Source organism: Vidua macroura, chromosome 7 (genome assembly GCF_024509145.1).
Source record: "Vidua macroura isolate BioBank_ID:100142 chromosome 7, ASM2450914v1, whole genome shotgun sequence".
NCBI lineage: Eukaryota > Metazoa > Chordata > Aves > Passeriformes > Viduidae > Vidua > Vidua macroura.
The window spans coordinates 9,227,582-9,253,359 of NC_071577.1; the positions used below are offsets into that span (position 1 = coordinate 9,227,582).

General features: G+C 39.3%; 2 protein-coding genes across 7 annotated transcripts in view; both read right to left on the reverse strand.

Annotated features, from left to right (window-relative positions):
- CALCRL (calcitonin receptor like receptor) overlaps positions 1-6,325 on the reverse strand; it is a 63,031-nt gene extending 56,706 nt beyond the window's left edge. For all 3 annotated transcript variants that reach the window (XM_053981848.1, XM_053981847.1, XM_053981849.1), the window contains exon 1: positions 6,248-6,325. The gene's annotated coding sequence lies outside the window, so the exon portion shown is untranslated. The remainder of the gene's footprint in view (positions 1-6,247) is intronic.
- Positions 6,326-11,887: 5,562 nt separating this feature from the next.
- The window catches only part of TFPI (tissue factor pathway inhibitor), a 60,411-nt gene continuing 46,520 nt past the window's right edge, over positions 11,888-25,778 (reverse strand). For all 4 annotated transcript variants that reach the window (XM_053982741.1, XM_053982743.1, XM_053982742.1 and 1 more), the window contains 6 exons: positions 23,603-23,641; positions 20,100-20,276; positions 18,869-19,033; positions 18,321-18,413; positions 12,548-12,730; positions 11,888-12,184 (listed from right to left, as the gene is read on the reverse strand). In XM_053982741.1, coding sequence (XP_053838716.1) covers positions 12,072-12,184; positions 12,548-12,730; positions 18,321-18,413; positions 18,869-19,033; positions 20,100-20,276; positions 23,603-23,641 — 770 coding nt within the window. In that variant the 3' untranslated portion in view covers positions 11,888-12,071. The remainder of the gene's footprint in view (positions 12,185-12,547; positions 12,731-18,320; positions 18,414-18,868; positions 19,034-20,099; positions 20,277-23,602; positions 23,642-25,778) is intronic.

The window sequence follows — 25,778 nt, forward strand, 5'->3', positions numbered from 1 at the left end:
AATTTGGCTTTCCTGAACTTGTGGAAGCTAACTTTTTGCCCAGTACCCACTAAACCAATGTTAAAGAGGTTCCCCATGCCGATGGTACGGTACACACGCTCTGCAAGGACGATGGCTCTGAAGTTCAACACGGTCATTTATGGAAAGGGTTCCCACCCCCACCTTCCCCTTCCAAGAAACTGGACGTGTGAAGACAGACATTTCTTTGAGAGGAAGGATAAGGCAGAGGTTAATTTCATCTGCATGAGCCAGCATAGGATAAGCTGTTGGAAATATTGTCAAGCCACATTCTTAATGCCTGGCAGAGTGACTCACTCAGAGTCATCACAGGAAAGGAAGTTGAATAGAATCAAAAACGGAACAGGATGAGGCTTAAACAGGAGAAAGAAGTGAGAGAAAGGAAACTGGATTGTTTAAAGTAGGCAGAGGTTACAAGTTCTAGAATGAGATTATTTTTAAAATACACATATAAAATATATATCTGTAAAAATATATATGCAAATGTAAAAATACATTAATGTATGCATGTATTTATGAAAAAAGCTTCTTTCCATTTCAAGAATTTCATTGTATTTGTGGATTGCCTTCCAGAGATGCCTGCTGAGGTATTTGTTTCTGTTTAAGGTGGAATTAACATGGTCTGGGAAATAAACAATTCCCACTAGAAACCCACAAATTTTTAACGATCACATTCCTATTCCAGACAATATGAATCTCTCAGAATATGGAGTGCCACACACATGTAAAAATCCACCACAATACAACATTACTACATCATTCCCTAAAGAAACACTAAGCCATAAACCAGTCACGTTTTTTTCCCCACACCAAAAAATTCATCATTGACTTTTACTTGAAACTCCGTGCCACATGGCAAAGTCTCTCCTCTCCAAACTTTTTTTACTGTGAGAGCTGGGATGATCAGCCACCTCACATATCAATTTCAGATATGTCAAACACAAACAGTATGCAGACTGTCTCAATATGTAAGTCACTTGCAGAAGCACATCCTTGACTTCATCAAAACTGAAAACACATTACTTGTGCAAAAGAATGTTCACCACCAAAAAGAACATTTTTGGTCCTCAAAGAAGATGACAAAAACATTTTCTTTTTTATATCATCAAGACAATATTGAACTGAGTCACAGCTCTCTACGTTTCAGACATGTCACCTGTGGGTACAAGCTCTGACTGCTCTTTTTCATGTTCAAGGGGACACACAGAAAGATGAATACACCAATTAAATCATATAACTAAAAAAATCCCACAAATTTCAGACTTAAGGAGGCATGTCTGGTCAAAAATTATTCTGGAAAAATGTATTAAGATAAATACTTCTAAATTCTCCTAAAAAAGCTTATCTCTGTTTGTGTAATATTTCTTATTTAATCCCCAGAGTGACACCTGCTGGATTCCACTAACTGAAACTAAAGGGCAGATATTGCCATTATACAGAATATCTCGAGATAATAATTGCAAAATCATGCCATTTTAATAATGAAAGGCTGCAGAGTAGAATACTTTCCCTCCATTTAGGGTACTAAATAAACACATAGATGCAACCACAGAAGAAGGAGGTATAATGCCTAAAGGTCTTACTCATTTCTGGAAAGTACATTTTTAAATTTCTATCTAGGAAGGATTCTAGGGCATAACATTTGGTGACAAATTAATATAATTTCTGAAAATATTAATATGGAAAAAAAATACTTTAAAATCCTATAACAAATTAGTTCGGGTATAACAAATATGTTCTCAGTAAAGTTCTCATTGCTTTACTTTAATGAAACTCTAAAACTCTACCAAAATTGGTAGTATTGGGATAACATAAAATTTATGAAAATTGATTGGCAAGAATTTACCAATGTAATGGGGGAGGAAAAAAGTAAGGAGAAAATCTAAATGGTAATTCAAAGAGGGATGCTTTGTGCCCATACAAACACTCAAGACAGTGCAGTTCTCAAGCTGAAAATATCAAAGAATAGGTGGAAAAGATGCTGCAGTTTTTAGGAACATAAGCCTAAACACAGCTGATGGTAAACAACAGTGTATGAGGTAGGTATAGGTGCTTTGAGCATAGTAATCAAAAGAAAAAAAATTACTCATTTCTTTGGTTGGCTCCTTGTTCATGGTATTACGTGGGAAGTCAGAGTAGTATGGGCTTCATTAAACAAAATCATCACTAATTTTTGGGGGATATTTTTTCAAATGTAGCCTCCATGACCCAGACATAAACCCAGAAATATAACATTGTTTTGTTTTCTAAAATCCAGTTAGAATGGTCAGCTACAACTTAAAAATGGCCAAAACTGCCAGAAAAGGCTTGAGTGACACCTAGGATATACTAAAGGTAACAGCCTCAGGCACACAAGAGTCTGATTTCTTTTCTTGAAGGAAGAACATGGCTTCTCTCATAGAAAATCTTTTTTGGTGCATTACAATGAGCTAAGTGAATTTCAAATGCATGTTTCAAAAGAAAAGCAACTCAAAATAGATCACTTTAAGACAGCATATACTGCAGAAATGATTGAAAGTGTTTGCACTGAGCTAGGGCAGAAAAAGGATGACTTTGCTGGGAAAATGTAAACAGTATAAACAAACTTGGGAGACTGAAGCATGAGAGACAACTGTTAAAACAAAACTTCCAAAATGTGAAAGTTTAGCCTTTGAGCTCTGTCCAGATTCTAAAATAGAACAGAAAGTGTTGCTAAAGAGAAATAGTCTAATGGAACCCAATTTCATAAGATCTTTTGTTTTACCACACTGGCTGTGGAATTCTCCATTAAGGTAACAGGTAAAAAAAAGGCTATTTTCTGCTGCTCTTTGTGCAAGTTTTTTATACTGAAAACATCAGAAATGCCAACATGAATACATAAAGTAAAAAAAGGGGTTGTGTCCACATACAGAAATCTTTCTCTGTTTTGTTTCAAACATTAGAAAGATGCGGCATTCAGATATATGCAGTTCAGAATATTAGCACGTCTGATTCCCAGTTTTGCAAACAAAGGATAAGGTTAATTTCCTTTGAAAGTTTCTTTGTAAACTTAGGTTCTCTCTTTAGTTGCTACATTGGCAATAATGGAAATCAGCATGAAATGGACCTGCACACGTTGTATGTAGAAATAATATACTAAATATATTATTATATGTCTAAGACACATAAACACATATAAAACCAAACTTATTTTATTGCCTAAAAGTTATTTGTTCACCAGCTCACATCTGTTTTGATAGTAGCAATATTCATTCCTTCCTCGACACAGCAGTACCAAGGATATAGTTAATTCCAGAGCTCTGACAATTTGCTACACCAATCACTTAAAATACTTCCCAGGGACAGAGCAGTTCCACGAGCAAGTAAAGGCTGTTTTCAATAAGTGCAAAGCCTGGCTGAGGAAACTGCTGCACATGAAACTCAAAGACAGAGCTGCCCAGGCTTGCAGAGCAGAGGTGGCCAGGGCACCGAGGTAAGGCAAATACAGTGTGTGCCACAGGGGTGGCAGCTGGTCAGAAGCACCAAAGGGATTTTGGTACCAAATCAAGAACACCACAAACACATTGGCAACAGATGGGAACAACTTCTTAAGGAGAAATCCTGCTTTGTTTTCCTAACTGTAGACTTGGACTCTCACTGGACAACTTCCCTCAATGGCTTTGATAGCTGATGTTCAACATTTACTCTAGCAGTGACTAGATGCACTTCTTTTAAATATCACTGAATACATGTTATTATTAAAAACATATCAGCATAAAACACACCATTTCTTCCAAATGAGCACAGTCCCACTTTATTTGCATGATTGCATGGTTTCATGGACTTCTGTGGGTCCAATCCTACCCAGCTCCTGCACAAGCCAGGAATGCTACTGGAGACAGATGATTACCTCAAATGCACAGAATATAAAAGCAAGTTAGTAGTTATATGAGTGTCAAAGGAAATTTGTTAGTGTGCTTTCTTCCCTCAGTTTTGTTCTCAATTTTATCCTGGTCTATAATCTGAACTGCAATACCCAGACAGCCCATGGAACAATCCTGTATTCCCAGAGTAAGTCCCTTTACTGACCCAGGTAAGGCATTAGTCACCCAGTGAGACACTTGCAGATCAGTTTTTCAACCGATCACATGCATGATCTGTTTGTCAGATCATGTTTTTCAACTGAAGTGCTCAAAAATTACAGAAATTACCAAAAAAAAAAAAACCCAGCTGACAATAGACAGCAGAATGTAAAGTGCCTGGATGGATGACCATCTATGTATAATTCCTTCAACAGAAAAATACCCATATTTAGGAATGTGTTGCCCTTTGACAGTGAGTGGAAAAGTTCCCACTGGCTCTCAGCAGGTCAGGATTTCAACAGTTGTGTTGTATCAAGAAAAGCCTATTGAAAGGGACAAGTACTACATCTCTTAATGCAGATAAAGACTCCAACTGATCAGAAATTCAGTGTGCAGTAACATTTGAAGTTGAAAGGACACACATAATGCAGTTCTTGAACCTGCAATCTATCTTAGATATCCAGGTACTTTGTTTTGTCCAGTAAAAAGTGCAGTCACACCTTCCTACATCAATGCCCTGACTGTCTTTGCTTAACCTCCAAACAACGTAGATTCTGACATCCAGCCTGCAAACATGCACATGCCTGGCACATCTTCTGTGGGCAGACCCACTTCAACCTACACCAGTTGCTTGTGAAGAACAAAAAATAAGAATCTAAATCATTTAGCTGGTATACTTCTAAAGACAGTTGTTCCCACTGCACTGATCATTTAACATAAACACCTTTTATGTGAAGTGCCATCTCCATTGACTTAGTGTCATCAAGTGCCTTCTGTGCAGAAGATTTCCAAAGCTGGATAAAGACTTTGGGATTGCTCCTATATGCAGTGAAATAATGAGAGTTTAATCAAACTAGAGAAGAAAATACTGTGCTAATACAAATCACTATTTTTAATTAAGAATTTCAGGAAGTACCACAGCATGTGTACTGTAAAAGAAAACACATCTGCTTTCAGATGTAGTCTTACATTAATCTAGAGTGTCTCCTTCCCAGGCACGAGAGGACCTCAGATTCAAAGCACATCCCTGAAGAGGTTTCAGCTGTTAGAAGCATTATTAGTGCAAAGGAATGACAAGATCCCCAGCAGGCACAGTAAGACTGGGAAGACTGCATTGGTGCAATTGTAAGAGCAGCAAAGTCCATCCCCAAGGTACCTGGCGTAAGTTTATTAATGCAAAGAGGAAAAAAAACCCCTCAGTTCTTTTTATAATTATTTAATACTCTTCCCATATAAACTCTATGGATAACCGAAGGATTCATTGTAGATCAAATCCAGGTGTGATCTATAGCCTAACAAGATTTATTTTCCTGGTTCTATGGCTCCCTTGCTTACTCACACGAGCAAATGACTAGAATTCCCAATCTCAGCACTGCAACCGCATTTGTAAAACCAGAGGGTATCACATCAGTTTTGGAAAGCTTAAGGAGCGTCAAGACTTTTAACTGCCTCTCAGCTGGCACTTGAAGGCACGGCATCACACACCTGCCACCGTTCAGTAGTTTCTCGAGGAAAGGAAAAGTGAGCATTTAGCTGTCAATAAATCAGCTCGGTGCTTGCGGTTAAAAACCTCAAACACTAACACGCCGGCACGCGTGCAGCCTTCAAAGCAACCCAACTTTTCCTCAAGCAAACAGAAAGCCCAAACAAAACAGTAGCTTTATCTTTTAAGTTGTGTAATTACAACACAAAACCTAATTATGAAACAACTCAAGTATGACCTCTTTCTGGTAGAATAAGTTTAGAGAAATACTCAGTAAGCACACCTACACCACTTTATCACCTAATTCAGCCTCTATTGAAAGAGCTGCAGTTGTACTGAATTAGTCTTACGGACCCTTTTCAAGCCAATGAGTGTCTAATTCTCTCCAGATGCCAAGACAGAAATTTGGTTAGTTAATATTAGAGGTTTCAGGCAGAATCCTTTAAAGCGCTACTTTGGGAATTTTATCTCTTTATCTATCCTACCAAGCACAGACGATAACAACACCAGTTATAAAATCAGCTCAACACCTCGCTCACTAAAAATAAACGAAGGTTTTCCTCGCAGGCTGTGTCGGCGCAGATCCCGCATCCCACGCCGGGGTTAAAGGCAGAGCAGGCACACCCGCGTTACTACCGCTGCGCTCGGGTGGCACCGAGCCGCTGCCCGCGGCTAAAACAATGAAACCGCCCGCAGCGGCACTCACCACGCCGAGCCCTCGCTTTCAGAGAACGCCTTCAGCTGGAGCTGCGCGGAGCTGCCTCGCCCAGTGCCTCGGTGCCAGCTGCGAGCGGCGGGAGCGCGGTGCCCGGGGGTGTAATCCAGAGCCCGCGGCTGTCCCGGCGGAGCGGCGCTGCTGCGGGAGCGCCGGGAGCGTGTCCGCGGGCAGCGCGGAGCGGCGGCAGCAGCAGCCAAGCATCCGAGCTTCCTGTTACATCACCCGACCCCGCCTGCGGCCGCCCTAAGTTACTTTTCTCTCCCGAACGGCATGTCCCGGGGAAGCCGGGCTCCCGCGGCATTCCAGCCCCGGCGCTGCCATCTGCTCCCGGCCAGCGCAGCCTGTGCCCGCACCTGGCCCCAGCGCGGCTCCGCTCGCCCGCCCGGGCTCACCGCCCGAGCTCTGAACCCGCTCGCGAAACACTCACTCGCTGCTCTGCTGCTGAGGAGGGGACCACGGGACCTGTCCTTTCTGTATTGAGCCGCTGAGATTCGTCCTCCTCCTCCAACTAGACCCATAGAAACAGATTGGTTTGGACCTTTATTCAGAGACAAAGAGCACGCGAGAGCTGCATTCCTCCTCAGTATGCCTGACCTGACCCACCACCTCTGCCAGCGGCTGCGTGACATCCCATACCGTAAGGGCTGAAAAGCTCTGCACAGAAATACCTTTATTTCTCAGATGTAAAGCAGCTGCAAAGGTCAGATTCAAATTTTCAATTACAATCGGGCACATAATTTACGGTGCCACTATTTTTTTCTTGGATACAAAACAAAGTATTAAAGAAATAAGTCTTTGAAGTATCAAGAGTAGAAAAAAAAGCAACAGGAACATTGTTACTGCTGATCTCTGTGCTTTTTCTAAACACTGGTGATTTGAAAGCACAAGTATGAATGGTTTGAAAACTGCCATGACAGAGGACAAAACAAAATGAATAGCAGTCTTCCTACTAGCTTCAAATAATATTGTACCAGAAACTAGAAAATAAATTTATACAATCAATTCCCTGTACTATGGAGAGAATCTGTGCCCTCTAAACCAATAGCCAGTTACTGTATGCACAGGAAAACACTATGCTGAACAAATGGGGAGTTCATGGAGCATCAAACTCACATTATAGGAACACCTGTAACACCAGTACTCCTTAGGGAACACTGCAAGAGCCCCCAAAAGTCACATTCTCACAGGGTTTTATCAAAATTATACCACTGAATTTGCTCATAAAACAACATAAAACATTCTGCTTGTTTCTTGCTACCTGTCACTTGCCCACTTTTTTTTTTTTTCCTTTTTTTTTTCTTTTTTTTTTCTTTTTTCCCAGCAGAATCATTTGTGGAACACACTGTGAACTGAATGAAGGAATTTACCTGGGCACTGAAAACATTTTCCTCAAGAAGGAAAACACCAAGGAACAAAAAGCTAAGGGGAAATCCCCCATAAAACAAGCAAAAAACTTCAAACAAAACCCAGCCCAAATTCAGGGTCAGGAAAAATTGGACGAGGAAAAAGAAGGCCAGGAATACTTTGAATCCAGATGGCTCCTAGACAATATGATTTGTGAAATCCCCCTCCAGGGTTACCAAAAAAGCAGACTTGGATAGTCATTTGGCACACGTGAGAACTGGTACTTCTAGGATCTCTCATCAACAGGAGAATGTTTGAGTTTTCTAATCAGTGAAGAACTAAGGACTGGCACTCTGAACCTCTAGGCAATGTAAACACATATAAACTGGGGATTAGATCTAATTCTGAACAGTGATGGAAATTAACTTCTCTAAAAGAAGTGGTGTCATCTCAGGTACAGGAATTCCATCAGGAGTAAGCCTGGTAGCATTGCTTTAAACCAATTAGGTCTAGGTTGTAGATTGCAACAGCATACATTACACACTCTAGTTTAGAGAATAATCCATGTATTCCAGCCAAGCTCACAGCTCCAAGACAGGCACCTGAATTAGCTAGACATGTATTACACAGGCCATGCTTCATTTGACTTGTCAAAGTCAGTGGAGTTTTGTGTGAGCATTTTTGCTTGTGGGTGTTTTTGTTTTTTTTTTTCCACTTGGTTGCCTGCTCTGGGGAGTTTTGCAGTTTATTTTTACAAAGTTTTATATTCTACTGATTTAGATAACATTAAAACTTACTTACCCGTACCCTACAGATACCCGAGACCCCTCCGCTGGTGCAGTTTGCACTTGTGAGAGCGGTGGCTCCCCTGCATCTCCCCGTCCCCTGGCTGCGAGGAGCGTAAATCACACCCGTACAGGTGCCCTGCTTGCCGACAGCTAAGGAGGGAGCAGTTCAAGAGGACCTAAATCTGCAAACCTACCTGCAGTGGCACCAAAGAAGGCTTAAAGGCGAGGAAAGAAGGTAAATCCAGTGAAATCCACTTTTTCCAGCAGAGCCATCCCGCCCGGTGCTCGCTGCGCCGCCGGCGCCCTCTCGCGGCCGCCCGGGGCATAAACGCAGGCGCGGAAGCTTCGCACAAGGGTTTACCCCCTTAATTAATTCGGGAATTAATTAATTCGGGAATTAATTAATTAGCCTGTGTGAACACCCCCTAACCACACGTGCACAACTCTGCTTTACATGAACCCCGCTTGGAGACACCATTGAAAACAAGTTTCACTAAGTTTCAGAAGGTAGAAGCTGGAAATACGCTAAAAATATTAATAAAAAAACTATCAGCTTTGAGAAACTAAGGGGATTGGAGATGCAGGGAGAAATGCTGGCACAAGTGAACTAGAAATAAAACTGAAGCAGGAGGTAGAAAATAAAAATGAGAAAAAGGAGGGCATACCAGTAAAATGTGAGGGGGAAAAAAAGAATGAACAAAAGGACACTAAATTATTTCTCAAAGATATTTTGATATAATTTTTGTGGATTAAGAGCACCTACCAAGTTATTGCAGATCAGATGATACATGGAAACTCATCAAAACCTCTGTGAAACTGCTTCAGCTTGTTGGCTGTTATCATACAGCATGGGAGAAATTTCACAGCGCTCTGCATTTCCCCTCCAAAGCAACTGGAGAAAATTCTGGAATGAAATGACTGGATGAATGGACTCTAGTCAAGTGGAACTGTACAGTCACTGTAGCACCTTAGCACAGCCTCATGTTCTGACTGCTTCACCAGTCTGGCACCTGATCCATACCTTTTCCTGTGTTGTGCCTCAATTATGCCCTTGCTCATCCTTCAGTTGTATTTGGGAACTGCATAGATCTTTTTTTCTTATTGGATTTGAATGTTCTGCAGCTATGGGAGGTACAGAAGCAAAAAGAAATGAATGAAGCAGAAGGGCACAAAAGAATCTTCTTGTTATGTTGAAGATCATATCACATTGCAGTTTGGACTTTTTATGGGAAAAAATAGCTCTGTGTACTGTTGGGCTAAACAAAAACAGCTGGATAGCTGGTGTGGTGGCCAAACTGCACACACAGCTGAGAGCAGCCTGCACTCTCTGATCAAATCTTGATTATAATCAGGTCTTTACAGTCTGTGACACTGCAGTCTTGATTCTCATTGCACCAAGTAAAAAGCCTGACAGATGAATCACTATGAAATGTTTCCTTAGTCAGTTGAAACAGAGGTACTCTTGAGATGCTAGCTGTACAAATTCCCTTCTGTCTCAACAATGACACAACAGAGACCTCACTGGATCCCTTAATTGCTGTTATTACAAAATGTACTACAGCAGCACAAGGAGTTTCTCCAGTACAATGTAAGTGGGGTAGGAGAGGATGGGAGAGTACCTGTCAGTCCTATCCTAGCTACAGAGTCCTGGAGGAGTCTCACAGTCCTGGGAGCAGCTGATCCCTCTCAGTGAGGAGACCCTGTTAGTTTGCAGTAGAGCTCAGAGAGGAGGAAGCTTATAAAATGGAGAGCAGCCACACAGCCAGGCTTCTGCTGGGACAGAAAGGATGTTTTTTTTTTCCCTAGATCTTTTTTTCCCATGTGGGTTTTGTAGGTGTTGAATCGAGGCAGCCAGGGACAAGTTGCTGGAACAAGAGGGAGCCTGAAGGAGAGACACTGTTTGGAAATGACACAGGAATCACAAGACAATCTGCATACAAATTCATCTTTTCTTTCCTATCCTCTTATATCTATTGTCTCATTTCAGAACATTCTGTTTTAGAAAGTTCATAATTCTAGTTTGTAATCTAATCAATCTCACAAAGCTTACAAATCCTTTTCAATGTTCTTGGTGGGACAGCTTAATGAGTTCCCTTGTCTTTACATGAAAGCCCTAGATGTTTTAGTTTAATGCAGTCACTTCAGCTCTGCCTCCCTTTGAGGAACATCATGTAATCTAGCAATTATGTAAGTTTTAATACTGGCAGCCCATGGGAAATTTTTACGAACAAGAGTGGAAAATCAGATGTTTTTACTGGCTTGACCATAAAATGCAGATAAAGGGAGGTGCAGACATTTGTGCCCTCGCCTGCATCCCTAGCCAGGCAGACACAGGCAGTGTCAGTGCAGAAGCAGAGTAACCATGGCATAAGTGCAAATCCTGACCCTCCCACCCCAAATGTGCCTAAATCCACTCGCCCTGGGGAGGCCACATGAACTGCTGTGCTCAGGCAGGTGCCATGGGACAAGTCTGGGAGCAGTTTAATTAATGGGTTCTCCACTTATCTGCAGTGAGGGATTCCAGCTGGTCTGAGTATTTACCCTACTGCTCTGCTCCTGTGCAGGGCACACCTACAGACTCGACTCCTGGTGCATGAAGAACAGGAAAACCTGGAGAGAAAGGGCAGAGTGATGAACCAGAACAGGAAGATACCACATTGAAACTGAGACCAGGAGACAAAATGCACCAAATTAATTCTGTGCATAGCAGCCTGTGGAGTTTATAGGTTCCCTGGCAGAACTGCACTTGTCTGATTGATGTGGTTATTGCAGTGGTAGCCTGTGGTGCTCATTCATTTTACATGACAAGCTCTACATAAGTGCTCTCTGCTGTACACTCCTGTTCCTTGAGAAACTTTCAAATCAGAATTAATGCATCGTAGATTGAAAGAGCCGTGAAAGGACTTAAGCACCCGAAAAGAGATTTGGTTAAAATTTCAGTCTAGAGATCTGATTTTACTTATCCCCTCATTCTGGTATTTAGAATGCATAATTTTTTACAATTTCAGAGGTAAAGTTTAGCCATGAGTCTAGATCAGTAGCAAGGATAAAAATCAATGACCCCAACACATACAATTATAAATCTTTCCACAGATTTGCCACTCTCCCTCACACTTTCACAGTTTTAACACTCCCTTTATGGATTTTTGTGAGTTAATTCTGATTTCATATTCATTTTACAGTACTGTAATTATATGCTCTTCAATGGAGTTAAATCTAGGCCTGCATAACCTAAAATAAATCTAATTAAAAGAAATCTAGTTCCTATTTCCTTTTTATAGCAATACACCTATCTTTTAATTGATGATTGAAACAATCACGCTTCACTAGTGATTATTCTTTCACAAGTATTAAGCTTTCTTTAGTACAAAAACAGAATTAAAAAAGAATAATGGCGTAAGGAATTAAATTTGAATCTTCTCTGCATTTTAACTATTCACTCACACCATTTGTTGTCCTGCTGCAGCTCTGACAATTATATACAAGCAAACTGCAATTTAAAAGCCTTTAGCAAAGTAAAAGGTACTGTTTATTAACATGATTGAGGAATACATAAAAAAATATAAGCAGCTTAGTAATATATAATCAAAATAATCAGTACAGTAAATATATTTTAATGGTGTACACTGAAGGTTTTCATTCACAAGTGAAGAGCAGTTTACGTCACATTTCCATAAAAATCAAAGTTGCATTATTTCAGGGATGATTTCCATGCCCAGAGCCTTTACTGGCTGTTTCTTTCTTTTTTTCTTGATTTTTATTAATCTTCTTTCACCTTTTTTCTTGTTGAATCCTAAAGGTAAAATTAACAAAGTAAGATTAGAAGACATCCAAGATTATCAGAAACAAGAGACAAGGCTCATTTCCGTTAATCTAAAAAAAAAAAAGAAAAGAAAAAAACATTGTCTTACCTAAAATCTTCATATGCCTGACCAATGCCAAGTTGTCTTTTTGCTGTTCTTTTACACTGCACTTACTGTCCCTCCTTCTCTGCCTAGCTCTGTGTCTCTCCCGATTTTCATTTTCATTTTTCTGAGACTTTCAACTCTTACATTTGATCAGGCCAATCCTCACTACCAAAAGTGGCAAGAGAATGTTTTGACCCACACAATATTTACCTCTTAACGATAGCCGGGGGCAGTATCACTTCCCATACCTTTCTTACAGATCCTCAAACACGACTTTCTGGAGACGAAATTATTCTCATTCCCACCACAACCGCTGTAGCTAAATGGGTGACACCTTCCAGTCGAGAAGTTGTAGAAAAATCTTAATTCTTTGGCTCTGCAAAGCCCTCTGTCCATGGGGGTCATGCACAAAGAAGGGATAGGAGGGGGTTCTGGAAGTATCAAGAAAAACAAGGTGAGACAACACTGCAGCCTTTCAGTTTTAGGTGAATATTATTTGAAATTTTTGCTGGCAAATTTAATTCTGCTCTCCTGAAAATCCAAGATACTTGGCATAAGCATCTTTTTATTATTACAGAAAAAAAAAAAAAAAAAGCAGAGTAAAATGTCATTCTGTCTTTGGATTTCCAGCAAATGCTTACCTGAAAGCTATACCTTTACCTGTGTTACTGATAAAATTGCCATTTCTGCCATAGGTGAGAGCACACAAGTTCATTTTGAGGGGTTTCAAGTGAAGCACTTGTAGAAAGTGATGTGAAATGAATTAAACGTGGATAGCTTTAAAAATATGGTAAATATTTCTAATAATTAATGGAGTGAATAGCTGCTAGACATTCTGAAAACAAGGAGAAGGCAAAAGTACCCAGCATTTCCAATGTAAGATTCAATACCTCAGTGCTCATTTTGTTGAATGACTACAGAAAACTTGACCTAAGTAACAGGGTCTGTCAGCAGCCATTCAGCAGCTCTAAAACAAGAGCCTGTAACTTGCAGAATAAAAAAAGGACTGAATGTGAAGAAGAAGTGCACAAATTAATGGAGATGCTGGTGTGTTAGTGCTGCTGGCAGGATTTTACCATTCCAAGGAGAGGCTGATGGTTTGCTCCTTCAGGGTCGCTGCAAGTGAGATCTGAAACACTGGAGGATGAACCCGAGGTAGCCAAAGGACCTGGGCACTGGAAATAGTTCAAGAAGCAAATCCATGCCAGAATTCCCAAACCTGGAAGAACTCCATCATCCACCACCCAAGAGTGACTAATATACAAATGGGAACTGGTAAAATTGCTGCACAGGCTGCAAGAAGCTGAACGGGAGCCATTATATCACCAGTTATGTGAAAATCCAAAGAACACCATATTTCCTCAGGAAGCTGCAAAGCTGAGGTAGCTGCATGCATAAATGCAATAAATGAATGCATAAATGCAATAAATGAATGAATAAATGCACATGTGAAGCCAGTCAGATGGAACTCTTGAAGATACAAAGCCACACAAGAGGAGTTCGGTGGAAAAACAAAGTAAAAATTTGAGGAAATCATTTGGGTTACAGCAAAGCTGAAGACATCCTGTGGTCACAAAAGTGGGAAGCAGATGAGTTGCTGAAAGTGAGAAGTTATGCATTAAAACCTGGGCAATTCAGGAGGCTGACAAAATATCCAAAAAGCACGTGCTACGTCTTAGGTGTCTTACATATGGTACAGCTGCTAAAAAAAAGGCTAATCTGAAACGTATAATAGCTGATCTGGTGTGAAAAAGTATGAAAAACTGCTGGGAAAGAAAGAGAATGGTGTGTTAGCAACATCATACTATTAAAAAAAAAAAAAATTTCAGAACCGAGTAACGAGTTGCTTTTTCAAGATAGACTAAGTTAGTTTCAAGTTATAAAATGAGAACCTCTTAACTTCTTTTCATAATTGCATGACTAAATTTCACTCTGGGTTCAGAGTAGAAGCCCAAAATGTGATAAAATCTTTATTAAACCTACTGGTTTTTATTATGAAAATGGTAGTTCAATTAATTAAGGCAATGCTTTTGGTACTGCTGTGAGAACTCTTGAGCCTGGAACTAATTTCATCTCTCTCTAGCCGGAGAGGATGTTAGTTTTCAAAGCATATGTTCAGCATAGCATACCTATTTTAACCTGCCAATTTCTGAACCTACAAAGAACAGAGCAGAAAGGCTTGCCAGTGAGCAAAGGGCCAAACAGCACAGGCGTGTTAATTATAACAGAGAATTCAAATATACACTTTGTAATGTCAATTACTTATCTGGCATGTAGAATTCTCCAGGGAGTCCACAGTCCCCTCCTGAAGGAGTTCTCACAATGACTGCAAGATTTGGGGGAACCATGGAGCCAGCGATGAGGTAAACAGGGACTGCCTGTGTACGTACAGCGCACCACAGAGAGAGCCAGGTGCTACTCAGAATCCCTCTTGCATTCTTCCCAAAAACTGTTATTCCTTATATCACTGTCAGATAAATGCCCTAAATACCAAGCACTGTTCCTTTTTTATCTTCAAAATACCTGCATGTTCTTCACTCACAGAAGCAACCAGCCTGTGAAGAAAATCTCTTAATTTTGCCACCTAGAGCCATTTTTTTTTTCCAACAAAACCGTATTTTAAAATAAAAACTAAATAACCTATCATAATTTCCTCTATGCTGAAGATCATAAAAATTATAAATTTATTTGAATGCACTGATGACTAAAAGACTTGACTTCTTTTAGGTAAGCAGAAAACATTCCCTGTGTCATGCCCAGCATGTCTATTGGCAGGACAATGTGAAAGCCTGTGAGGCAGTGTGTAAACAATGTCACCAGGACATTACAGCAGGTGAGCTGTCTCTGTTCAGCTCCAGTTCCTAGTGCTGTATGTATGAATGTGATGGAACAGAAAATTGAGCTGTTATACCTGTTCTTGAGTTTCTCTCCCAAATGTTTCCATTTTACAACCCCATTTTTCTTAGAGTTGTTGAAAAGTTTTCTCTCCTGCTTTTTTTATCAAGAAAAAAAAAAAAAGAAAATGAAAGAAGCAAAAGTCCCACAAGCTGCAAAACCACATAAAAAAGAAGAGGTACACATTGTATGGTTTAAGATTCAATTTCTATAATACAGCCCTTTCTTGAGTCCCATCCCCCTGAGGTATAAAGAGATGACGTGATCATAACCTCAGAATCTCTGAAAAATGCACATCCAGATACAGACTCACATTTATCAGAAATAATACCAACTCTGCATTGCAGCAATAATCTTTTACCCCTCTTGCTTTGCAGGGCTTGTGTGACAACAGACTGCTAATTATTCACACTAGAAAACAAGTTTGAAATTATCTTGGGAGGAAAGGGAATGCAGTGAGCATTATTTCTCCCAAAACACGAGTGTGTGACATTCATGAAGCTTCAGGTTTATTGCCAGATTTTCAATATGTGCAGACTTCAGCTCCTCATTTCTGGTTGCAGCAAAGCAAAAATAAAAATCTTCAAGTGGACAAGCTATTACAAAAATAATGAGTCATCTGCACTTGACAGTAATCCACAGATATAAATTGGTGCAGATCCATTAAAGCAAATAGAACTGTGCCAATTTATATCAGCAAAAGATGACCCTCACTCTGTACTCACAGGACCTGCATCCTTGTGCTATTCTGAATTCACTGAGCTGAAAATTGACTTTTAATCCTGTCTCCCACTCAAATGTCACAAATCAAATGTAGGTATAGCGCTTGCAATTTTCTACCATAGATCACACAAAATGAAAGCTTTGATTCTTAGCCTCACTCTTTCTTAGTTTGCACAGAGAAAAAGTTATTATAGATGTTTCAGCAGAGTGAGGCCAGAACAATCCTCAATCTCTGCAGAAAGTTCATTGCTGAGAGTGCTACAAACTTCATGTCTGTATCCATGGTTTGCTTTATTTGGCCATAGAACAGTTTAATCTTCTGAAGATCAAGAACTACACTGTAAATCTAAAACCCTGATATTGTTACAGAGTTACACATACCAACAAAGCTTTTTTTTTTCTTAAAATCAAGATGAAATAGCATGTCAATTGTGAGGTGAGGTATTCTATAAGAGACAACTGCTTGTAATTTTTTTTTCATGTTTTAATGTAAATTAACTAAATTATATTTAATTTTTAAAAGGTCTTTGAAAAAGATACATAGCCAGGCCAATATACATAGCAAATAGATATTACAATGGCAGATCAATTTGCCTGTGCTTGAGGAGAAGGACATCAGCTACTCCATCCCAAATAGTTCACCCTGATCCTCACCTCCTATGTCAAGTCAAATTCTTGTCCCTCACAGAAAGCTACAGACAGTAACCCTGCATGTTTGTGTGACATGTCTCTGCCCTGGAGCTTCACTTTATAGCTGCACCTCTAGAAACAGCAGCAATGGAGACAATGTTCTCCATGTCTCTGTGGAGAATTCAGCTGTCAGCTTTGGCCTTCCTCTCTAGTGGGATTGCACAAAGCACCTGATTTTAGCCCGTTCCAGCAGCCTGAAGGGTACAAGCTGATGAAGAGAATAGGAGCTGCATGAGGCAGACAAGTGCAAGACAGAGGTCACACAATTAGGAAGAACCTGTTGGGTCTTCAGACTTTCCACTGAAATTCCCTGGTCCTTCCACGGCTGTGCTTCTCACCCAACCCATTCTGCTACACTGACTCCTTGTTCCATCAATCTTCAGTTCTCTTTCTCTCACCCTCAAAGTCTGCTGTGCAGGAATATTCCCTATTGCTGACACAATCAAATCCCCTTCCATTTCCTCTGAGAAAACATGGTGAAGCATGCTCCTTTCCTGGTATAAATTTGCTGTTTGGAAGGTTCAGGCATTCATACTATGACTAAAAACCTTCAGAGAATGTGCATGCCCCTTAATGCCCCTAGACTTATTACCAGACCTGATGTAATTCACAGAGTTTTCAGTAAAATAGGCTGCCAAAAGCTTTACTGTTTTCTATTCATTCATTTAAAAAACAGAGTGCATTGATGCTTTGCATGTGGTAAACAAACACAACTGTACAGAAACTTACATCAAACCAGCGGTGCCTGTAGATTACAGTGCAGGAAAAAAACAGGGTACAACACACATTCATGCTTTATTAGACACTCCACTCTAAGCAAAGAGCACAGGAATGCCACCTACACACCTGTTAGCTCACAGAACATATAAACTGCAAAAACCTTAGCGAGTCTCTATGCCATCACTCAGTCCTCAAAAGTACAAGCAAGTGCAAATGCAAAAAACCAACATAAATACTTGGTGACAGTGCTCAGGCTCTTTCCAACTGTTTGTTGCTTCCTCTTGCACAACTGTGGATCATAAAAATGACACGCTTCAAATTCAATCACCCTGTACAGTGTGAGCAAGCACCAGCCATCTACAGTGGACAGTGTCCACTGCTGGTACTGTTAAAGCCTAGCCCTCCTCAGCAAAGGTCCAGAGTCCCATCTGCATTGTAACACATAGGGCAAAAACACCTTGGAGCAACATTTTAAATTAATTAAATTTAAATTAATTAAATTAATTAAAGCGTTTAAAATTAATTCATACTCACTGTGATTATACTCAACCCAAAACTGATTTTAATATGGTCCCAGTGAAAATAAAAACATTATGGTATTAAATATATTATACTATGCTATGTTCTAACATCCAAGTGTCTTTCTCTTTTAGTGGGTGAAAAGAATTAAAATCACTTGCCTATTAGAGCCTCAGAAAAATATTAATTTTGACTGAAAGAATTATGCGCCACTGCTTTTGCTCTTTGTATTAATCAGGCCTTTAGGAAGTGCACACTTTTAACAGAGAGGAGTCAGTCTTCCACTTGCTGATATTTATGAAAGATCCATAAGTTGTGACGTATTTCTTTGCTTTAGATTTCTCTGCTTATCAAATTCTTTGGCAAACATGAAAGCCCATTCTTTGGTCTCAGGTATGTCAGAAAATGGGTTGAAAAGGAAATGCAATCCATATAAAAGACTGAGAGCTAAGAACTGCAGAAGCCAATTCTTACCAAAAAAAATAGGGAACTGGTTGGGCTCCTCCTTTGGGGAACTGCTGTTCAGGGTGTTGGACTTGTCATTTGGAGCAGCTGGCAACAAATTAACTAAAAGAAAAAGAGACAGCTGGTGTGAAACAGTCAAGGGTGTAGGCACATCCAAGCTCTGGAAATCAGCTGTGATTGGCCCTGCTCAAACCCACTACTGATGCCAATTGCCAAGCAGCATCTCTAAGGCCCCAAGGCTCAGCAAACTCAGGTTGCTGAAACAACTTTGCAATGGGATCCTTTTTCTTCCTTAATTTTACTGATGTAAAATTTAGATCGTACAGAGTTTGGTAAGGTTATTTTTATACTGCCAGCGGACATTCTAACCTTTGCAATTGTAAGACTTTTTCAAAATGAGTATTGCTGGCAAGAAAGTGGCTCTGAAGCTACTTTTAATGTTAATGACTTCCCTGTGCTCAGGTATTTCCAGTGACATACAAATAAATGGGGAAAATCAATGGCCAAACCAAGGAGCACCAAAGGGTTGATTATAAACAGCAAAAGCAAATTCTTACCAAAAATCCCAGGAGACTGGCTGGGTTCTTCTGCTGGGGAACTGCTGCTCACAGTGCTGGGATGTTCTCCTGCTGGGGAACTGCTGCTCACAGTGCTGGGATGTTCTCCTGCTGGGGAACTGCTGCTCACAGTGCTGGGATGCTCTTCAACTGGCAATAAATTTGCTAAATTAAAAAAAAAAGAAAAAAAAAGGAAGTGAAAACTTTTAAGAAAAAAAAACAAACAAAAATTGGTATCAATGATTCAATATCTCAAAAGTAAAACTTTTGATTTATTTAGACTGTGGCAATAGCCCCTAACCGTCTCTTCTTGGGTGTCCATGCAAATTTACCTAAAGGTACTATTTTAGACTAAAGTAATGAAAAAGAATATTCTGCAGCTTTTAGTCCAGAAGCTAAAAGTGGAATTACAGCCCAGGAAGAAATGCTTCAGCAAAAGTAGGAAAAATGCACATGGATCTATATTTATAATAATAATAATAATGAAAAAAACCTTTAAAAAGAAGCATAGTGGGTCTTTTCTACTCTAAGTGTGAATAAGCTCGAGTTCCCCTTGCCAAAATGACAGCTTATGAAACAGTGCTGGAAAAAGGCCCACTAGAGAAAAGCAAGATAAAAAGGTCTGGAGGCTCTCGATGGGAAAATGTATTCACATTATGAATAAAATGAGGCACTTGGTGAAGGGAGTTCTGAAGGTTACTGCATCCTGATGTTGAATAATTTGTTGGGATGAGCAGGACAAGGAAGCAAATGACTGGTCTGTGGTCAGTCTGAGTGGCTTTGGTAGCCTAAGCTGCACGGCCAAGTCATTCCCAATTGCGAGTGGGAAGCTAGCAATACACAGTGAGTTAAAAATTCCTGTATGGGCACCTCTTGTCATTACAAGACTTGGTTTGAAAGGAGTATATGCAGACCTCTGGGTTAAAAACATACAGAAGGGGTCTATGGTATTATAAAGCCAAACAAATGACAGATTTTAGAGTAGCTGTCATGAGAAAAGTAAAAATGTAGGAGGCCTGTAATATTCCTTAAATAGTACCTGCCAATTTTTTACTCCATACTTTACATTTTGGTACTTTTATTTAAAAATATGTATAATTACTATAAATTTCATATATAAATTACTGCTGCCTCAGGGCACCCTAAATTGCCTTATTTCCATGCAAATACCTTCAAAACACACCACTTTTTATACAAGAGTAAAGCTAAGTGATTAAAAACATCAACTCACAGTTGTCTTGGCAGGTAGTCTGGCACTCCTCCAAACTCCTGAAGTTGTTCTGGTTTCCTAGGCACCCACCATACTTGAATGCCTCACACAGTTTTGTCTCTTTGTTGTAGAAGTACCTGGTAAAATACCCTCGGCAGACCCCCGGCTCTTGGGCGTGGAAGCAGAAGTCAGGCTGTCCTAGGAACAATGTTAAATGATGAACAGGGTTTATCATTTAGTTTTCATATGAGATGATGGTCTTAATTGAAGAAAAAAACTAAAATGCATCCCAAGACAACAACAGAACTGGAGGAGGTTTACAAAATAAACTTGTGACTTTGGGCTAAAAGCCAACTATAAAATTACTGGGTTTTTTTGTGCTGTTTTTGTTCAATATTTAATTATAATATTATTCAATTAAATAATTATATGAATAAATTATTAAACACAATATTATAATTAGTAAATATAATTATAATAATGAAATATATTATATTTTAATTATAGTAATTATTTAATTTACTTTGTTCTATGTTTAATTATTTATATTTACATTGGAACATTATAGGGATATTTATTGCTCTGTTCAAGTAGCCACTAAACTACATCTTGAGAAATGCCAACTAATGAGTCCTTTAAAATTCCAAAACATTGACATTCTAAGTAGAAAAATAGTTTTTATTCTGATTTAAAAGAAGACCTGAACCTCAGCTGGATCACTTGCACTAAAGTACACATCCTTGTTATTTATGTTTCACTCAATGTTAACACAAAGCAATGCTCAAATAGAAGAAAAAAGGAAGGAGTTTTAAAATAGAACAGAAAACAAATCTAGCAGTGCAGTTTGTCTAGGGCAGTTTATCCTTGTAAAAGGGTACTGGAAACAGGGAGACAGAGCAGCTATTCTACAATATTTCAGTCCCAGTTCTGAGTTTGCAATCAGTAACTACAATATCAACCAAGGAAAAGTTAACAAATGAATATTGCATAATTTGACTGAATATCACAGCATGATATCACATCCTTTGGCAGGGAAGAAAAACACACAGTCATATGACAATCCCCAAAAGTCAACTTCTCACCATATTCAGTTTTTGCTTAAAATAGTTTGCTTAAAATCATGGTAACAATAATGAATATATGTGAAGGATTTCTCAGATTCTTGCTAATAGATATTTTGAAACATGATTCTTGTCTGAGCTGACTTGCTGAGAAAAATCTACTTAACCATCATATAGGAAAATCCTATCAGGTGTAACATATAAAGGCCTTGCTTAGCTGTGAAAATTCATAAAATATTGAGACTAAAATGGTGTGTAGCCAGCTGTCATTAAAAAAAATGGATATAGAATAATTACTTTGAAATGCCTAAGATTTTAGAAGTAGGTTATCAACTTGCAAAGAAGTTAATCCTGTAACACCTATTTTAGGTATGTACATATTCAAATTCGTTGCTAGAACAAGATGATTTTTAAAGGCTGTTGATGCACATGTTGAATTTCTACAAAATATTATAATAGCTCATAACAAGTGTTTTTCTAAGAATTAATTGGCAATACATTGCATTTCAATTTTTATAATACTTCATGAACAGCAAAAATTAATTTTCAGAGCCCACATGCAAAACGAAATCACTAAAATATTCTTGAATAAAGCAACCAAATCAACTCTTTTCAGCATTCCTGAATGGCTTAAGTTTGATTCTTCATTACAAATTTCATTCTCTGCCAGTAAGTGTAATCCACAGTTCAGGTGCTTCACCTCTCTCATTATGCAAAGGCAGCACATGTTGATGTGCACAGATTCAGAAAGCTAAGCCCACACAGAGAAATAAATATGAGAAATACGTGCAAGGCACGTGCTGTGCTTTCAGCTGAAAACAGAGGTGAGACAGGTGCCTAGACAGTGAGCAGCAAGGCTCCACCAGGAGTATCTGTTCCATCAGCTAGGAGCTCATAGACAACGGGAGCTACAGAAAAAATTCTCTCATCAAACATTGCACAAGAGCATGAAATAACACAAAGGGATTATTAGATAGACATTAACTGAAAAAGGAAGGCAAATAAGGGTATGCAAAGTAGGCTACAGGACTATGACTGATTCTTAAAAACAGATGTCTTTAATTTAGAATATTCTTATGTTAAAATAGTTCTTGCAGGTTCTTGGAAATGAAATTAAGTCCAAACTAGCTGAGCTCACAGCTAACTTTTATAGCCACTTTTGAAGAGAGAGCTCATGAAGGCAATATAATCCTAACCATACAAACCAGTACTATACTTCTAAATGCCACATCTTTCTCCAAGGACTCAATATTCAAGACTACATTAGTGGAAACAACAGTACATGTGCAATAAGGCTGATGACAGCCATGGGCTGAATTTTACAGGATGCGTTCTGGTTTGTCATTAAAAGCAGGGAATTAGGGTCAGCCCTTAAAGGAAGCAGTGCCAAAGTCTGCAGTGTGTGTGGAAAATCAACCTTAGTAGCTTCCACATATAATCACAATTTTTTTTAACACATTAAGAATAGAAAAGCCAGTAGAAAACAGGAAAAGAAGACCATCATCTCATATGAAAATATCCCAAATACCATTCTGTAAAGATAGGTGATTTGATTATAGTCTATTTCAAAATGTACATGCAAATGCTTACATTTCTGCAAATTACTAAATGCACACCCATTCAGAAAGTCCCAAGTGGAAGGAGAAATGAAGGAGAGTAAGCAGAAAAAGAGGAGCTGACTTGTGAAAAAGTGTACTCAAGTCTGTGTTTGTAGAGCTCTGGCTGCCCACAGTGGGCCCCGTCCAGGCGAGTCTCCAATGTGCAAAAGGGAAGGGTAGAGTAAGTCTTCACAAGCTCCAGTCTGAGTGTTAAAGTGAAATATCCTTGTTAGGAACATCAGTTTTCTCAACAGACCACCAGTGTTCCAAGTAAGGGACTCCCAGTACTTTAGCACTGGCTATTTTGGAAGTCTGGGGTATCAGGAATTTAAAGTTCTGTTTCAAGCCTGTCCCTTCAGGAATGGGAAGCTTGCTCCCTTGTTTGATTTGCAATTAGGGCATCTGCCCTAACATCTGGTAGCTCCTCCACAGACAATGCATAGAGAGTTCTGCTTCGGAGCAGTTTTTCCTACTTTTCCAAAAGTAAAAAGGCATTAGTGCAAAGCATTTAGCTTGTTCTCAAAATACACTGTAAGAGCTCCCCGTCATGGCTAATTATACCATGCTTGGATCTCTGCCGAGTCCCTCTTTTTACTGAAGAAAGAGAAAAGAATCATGATGTATTTATTTTCATTTTGTGCAGAAGAGGTTGCAGCTACCATCTTCAGTGACCACAACTGACCTCAAATTCTTTGATGAAGACAGAAGATTTGGACTAAGAACTCACTTTAATCTGACATTCCTGTTTCTGTTAGAAGATAATTTATGTATTGTTCTGAGCTAATAAAATAAAATAAATCCCTTTTTTAGAAGGGAAGAATCTTAGAAGTAGAAGAATCTTAGATTATGATATAAATATAATTACCTTTCTTAATTTTTGCTAACGCCATCTTCTGAGGAAATTCTGCAAGATAAATAAAAGTAAAAGTATTTAGCAAAAGCAGATATGTTAAGTCTGGCCTGTGATACCAGTGTGTTTTGCAGTGACAGCGAGCACTGAGAAGCAAGAAAACATAATCTCTTCCTTTCCTTCTTCTCTTTATTTGAGAAGTAGTGCAAAAGCTCATTGCAGAGAACTGAAGTATCATTTCCTTTGTATAGGAAGACCTGCTGTACTGGAAACTTGACAATACAGCAAGTACTGAAATAAAATTATGCTGATTTAGAACTGAACAGGGAAAAAACTCCTCTTGCTACTGCATCCAGGATCCTGTATCATGCAATCTCACTCCTCAAAAGAGGAGTAATTAACAGACTAAGAACCTGACTGCTGTAGCTACTAATACTGCTCATAGCTTTGGAGCTGGCTGAGGGAGACAGTAGGACTTCCCTCATCCTACCCAGTTCCCTTTGCTCTGCCATCCAGGGCCTGAGTGAAACTTTCCTCATGCAGTTAATGATATTAAAGCCACTTTGGCCAAATATCTCCAGGTATCCCAGGGGCTGTAGATGAAAACTTGGTCTGCGTGGTTCTCTCTGTGCACGACCTGCAGCAAAGTTGTTATTGTCATTTTTAATGCAGGAGTCTGGGTTTTATTGTATCAGCTCAAGAAACTGGGTATCTTAATTCAACCCCAAATTCCTTTTTAGGGATTGAAAACAAACCTTCTTCTCCTTGTAGGAGACAGTCTAATGGTAAAACTGCAAAGGAGTCCAAGGGCAGAGCAGATCATCCAATGTCTGAGAAAGGCTGACAGTATTTGGACAGCTGAGAGAAAGGTGGCTAGCAGCCTCTGGACTCTGCCATAGTCACCTTATTTGCATTGCTTCATAATTCTTGTTTTGTACTTCACTGCCCTTTTGTATCATATTTCTACCCTAGTTTTCTCTGGAAACCTGCTGATGTTGTATTTTCAAAGCAGATCTATTAGGTAGAAATTCTGTCATGACACATTTTTCCTTCCACCTCTGGGACAAGGCAGCTGTTACCCTTTAAAAAATACTAAAGACATGGCACGCACTTCAGAGTGATGTAGCATTTCTTTGAACAGATTTCCAGTTTTTCCTGTTAGTAGGAGGCTTGGCCCTCAGCATTTAAACCCATGACCTAAACACGGACACGCACATCAGGCTGTTTCACTAATCTCACTCAGCTGTCCCCTTCAGGGCAAAATCAGCAATCATACTTTGGCATATGATCTCTACTCTTCTGGCAGAGAAAAGGAAAATTTTATTGTGAGTTTTTACAGGCCTAGAATATTTTAATCTTACTACCATGTCAACAGTGTTTTTGCTTCTGGTTTCAGTCAAAAATCCAAATCCACATCTGAATTGTTTTCTTTTTTGTAAACAAAGTGTATTTCTTAGTAGATCCACTTTAAATAGACATTAGAATTGCCATCGTGACCAGAACCATTTATCAGCAGGTATTTTCCCATAGTAGCAAGCTTAACTAGCCTAAAATTGATATTCACTGCCTTGAAAATTAAGGTCTTTGTGCAAGTGATGACATTTGTGACTATACTCATATCCAGTAAATGGAGCCTATAGGCAAATTTGTCTTAGAAAGTACTTTTTCATTCCCTGAAGTTGCGAGTATTGGGCACAAGAAACAAAAAATACAGCTGATTTCTAGGAAGCTTGATTCAGAAGTAACCATCTTGTCTCAGAGAGCCAGCCTGCAGCTGGGCTCTCTGAACTCTGTTGTACTGATGTCAGTCAGTTCTGCCTGGTGGCTTATTGATTCCAAGAGTTAACAAGTTATCCTGATCTGGCAATTCACTCATGCTGCCTCATTCATTCTTGTATTTGTGCTGAATATTGAAAATCAAAAACTTTGACCAGTCACATTATTTCTTCTGAATTTTTGCATACATTAGATAGCTGCCCTTGACCTTATATTTATCAATACTGGTCTTCACATTCTTCAAAGTGATAATTTAGCATTTCAGATTTTTTTTTATTTCTAAGCACTTCTGTGTCACTCATACTCTCTCTTCAGACTCATTTCTATGGTCACTAAATAGCAATCTCCTACAGTAATAAATACTGCAAATATAAGTAAGATGGATACAAGTACATACTGCAAGACTGTACAGACT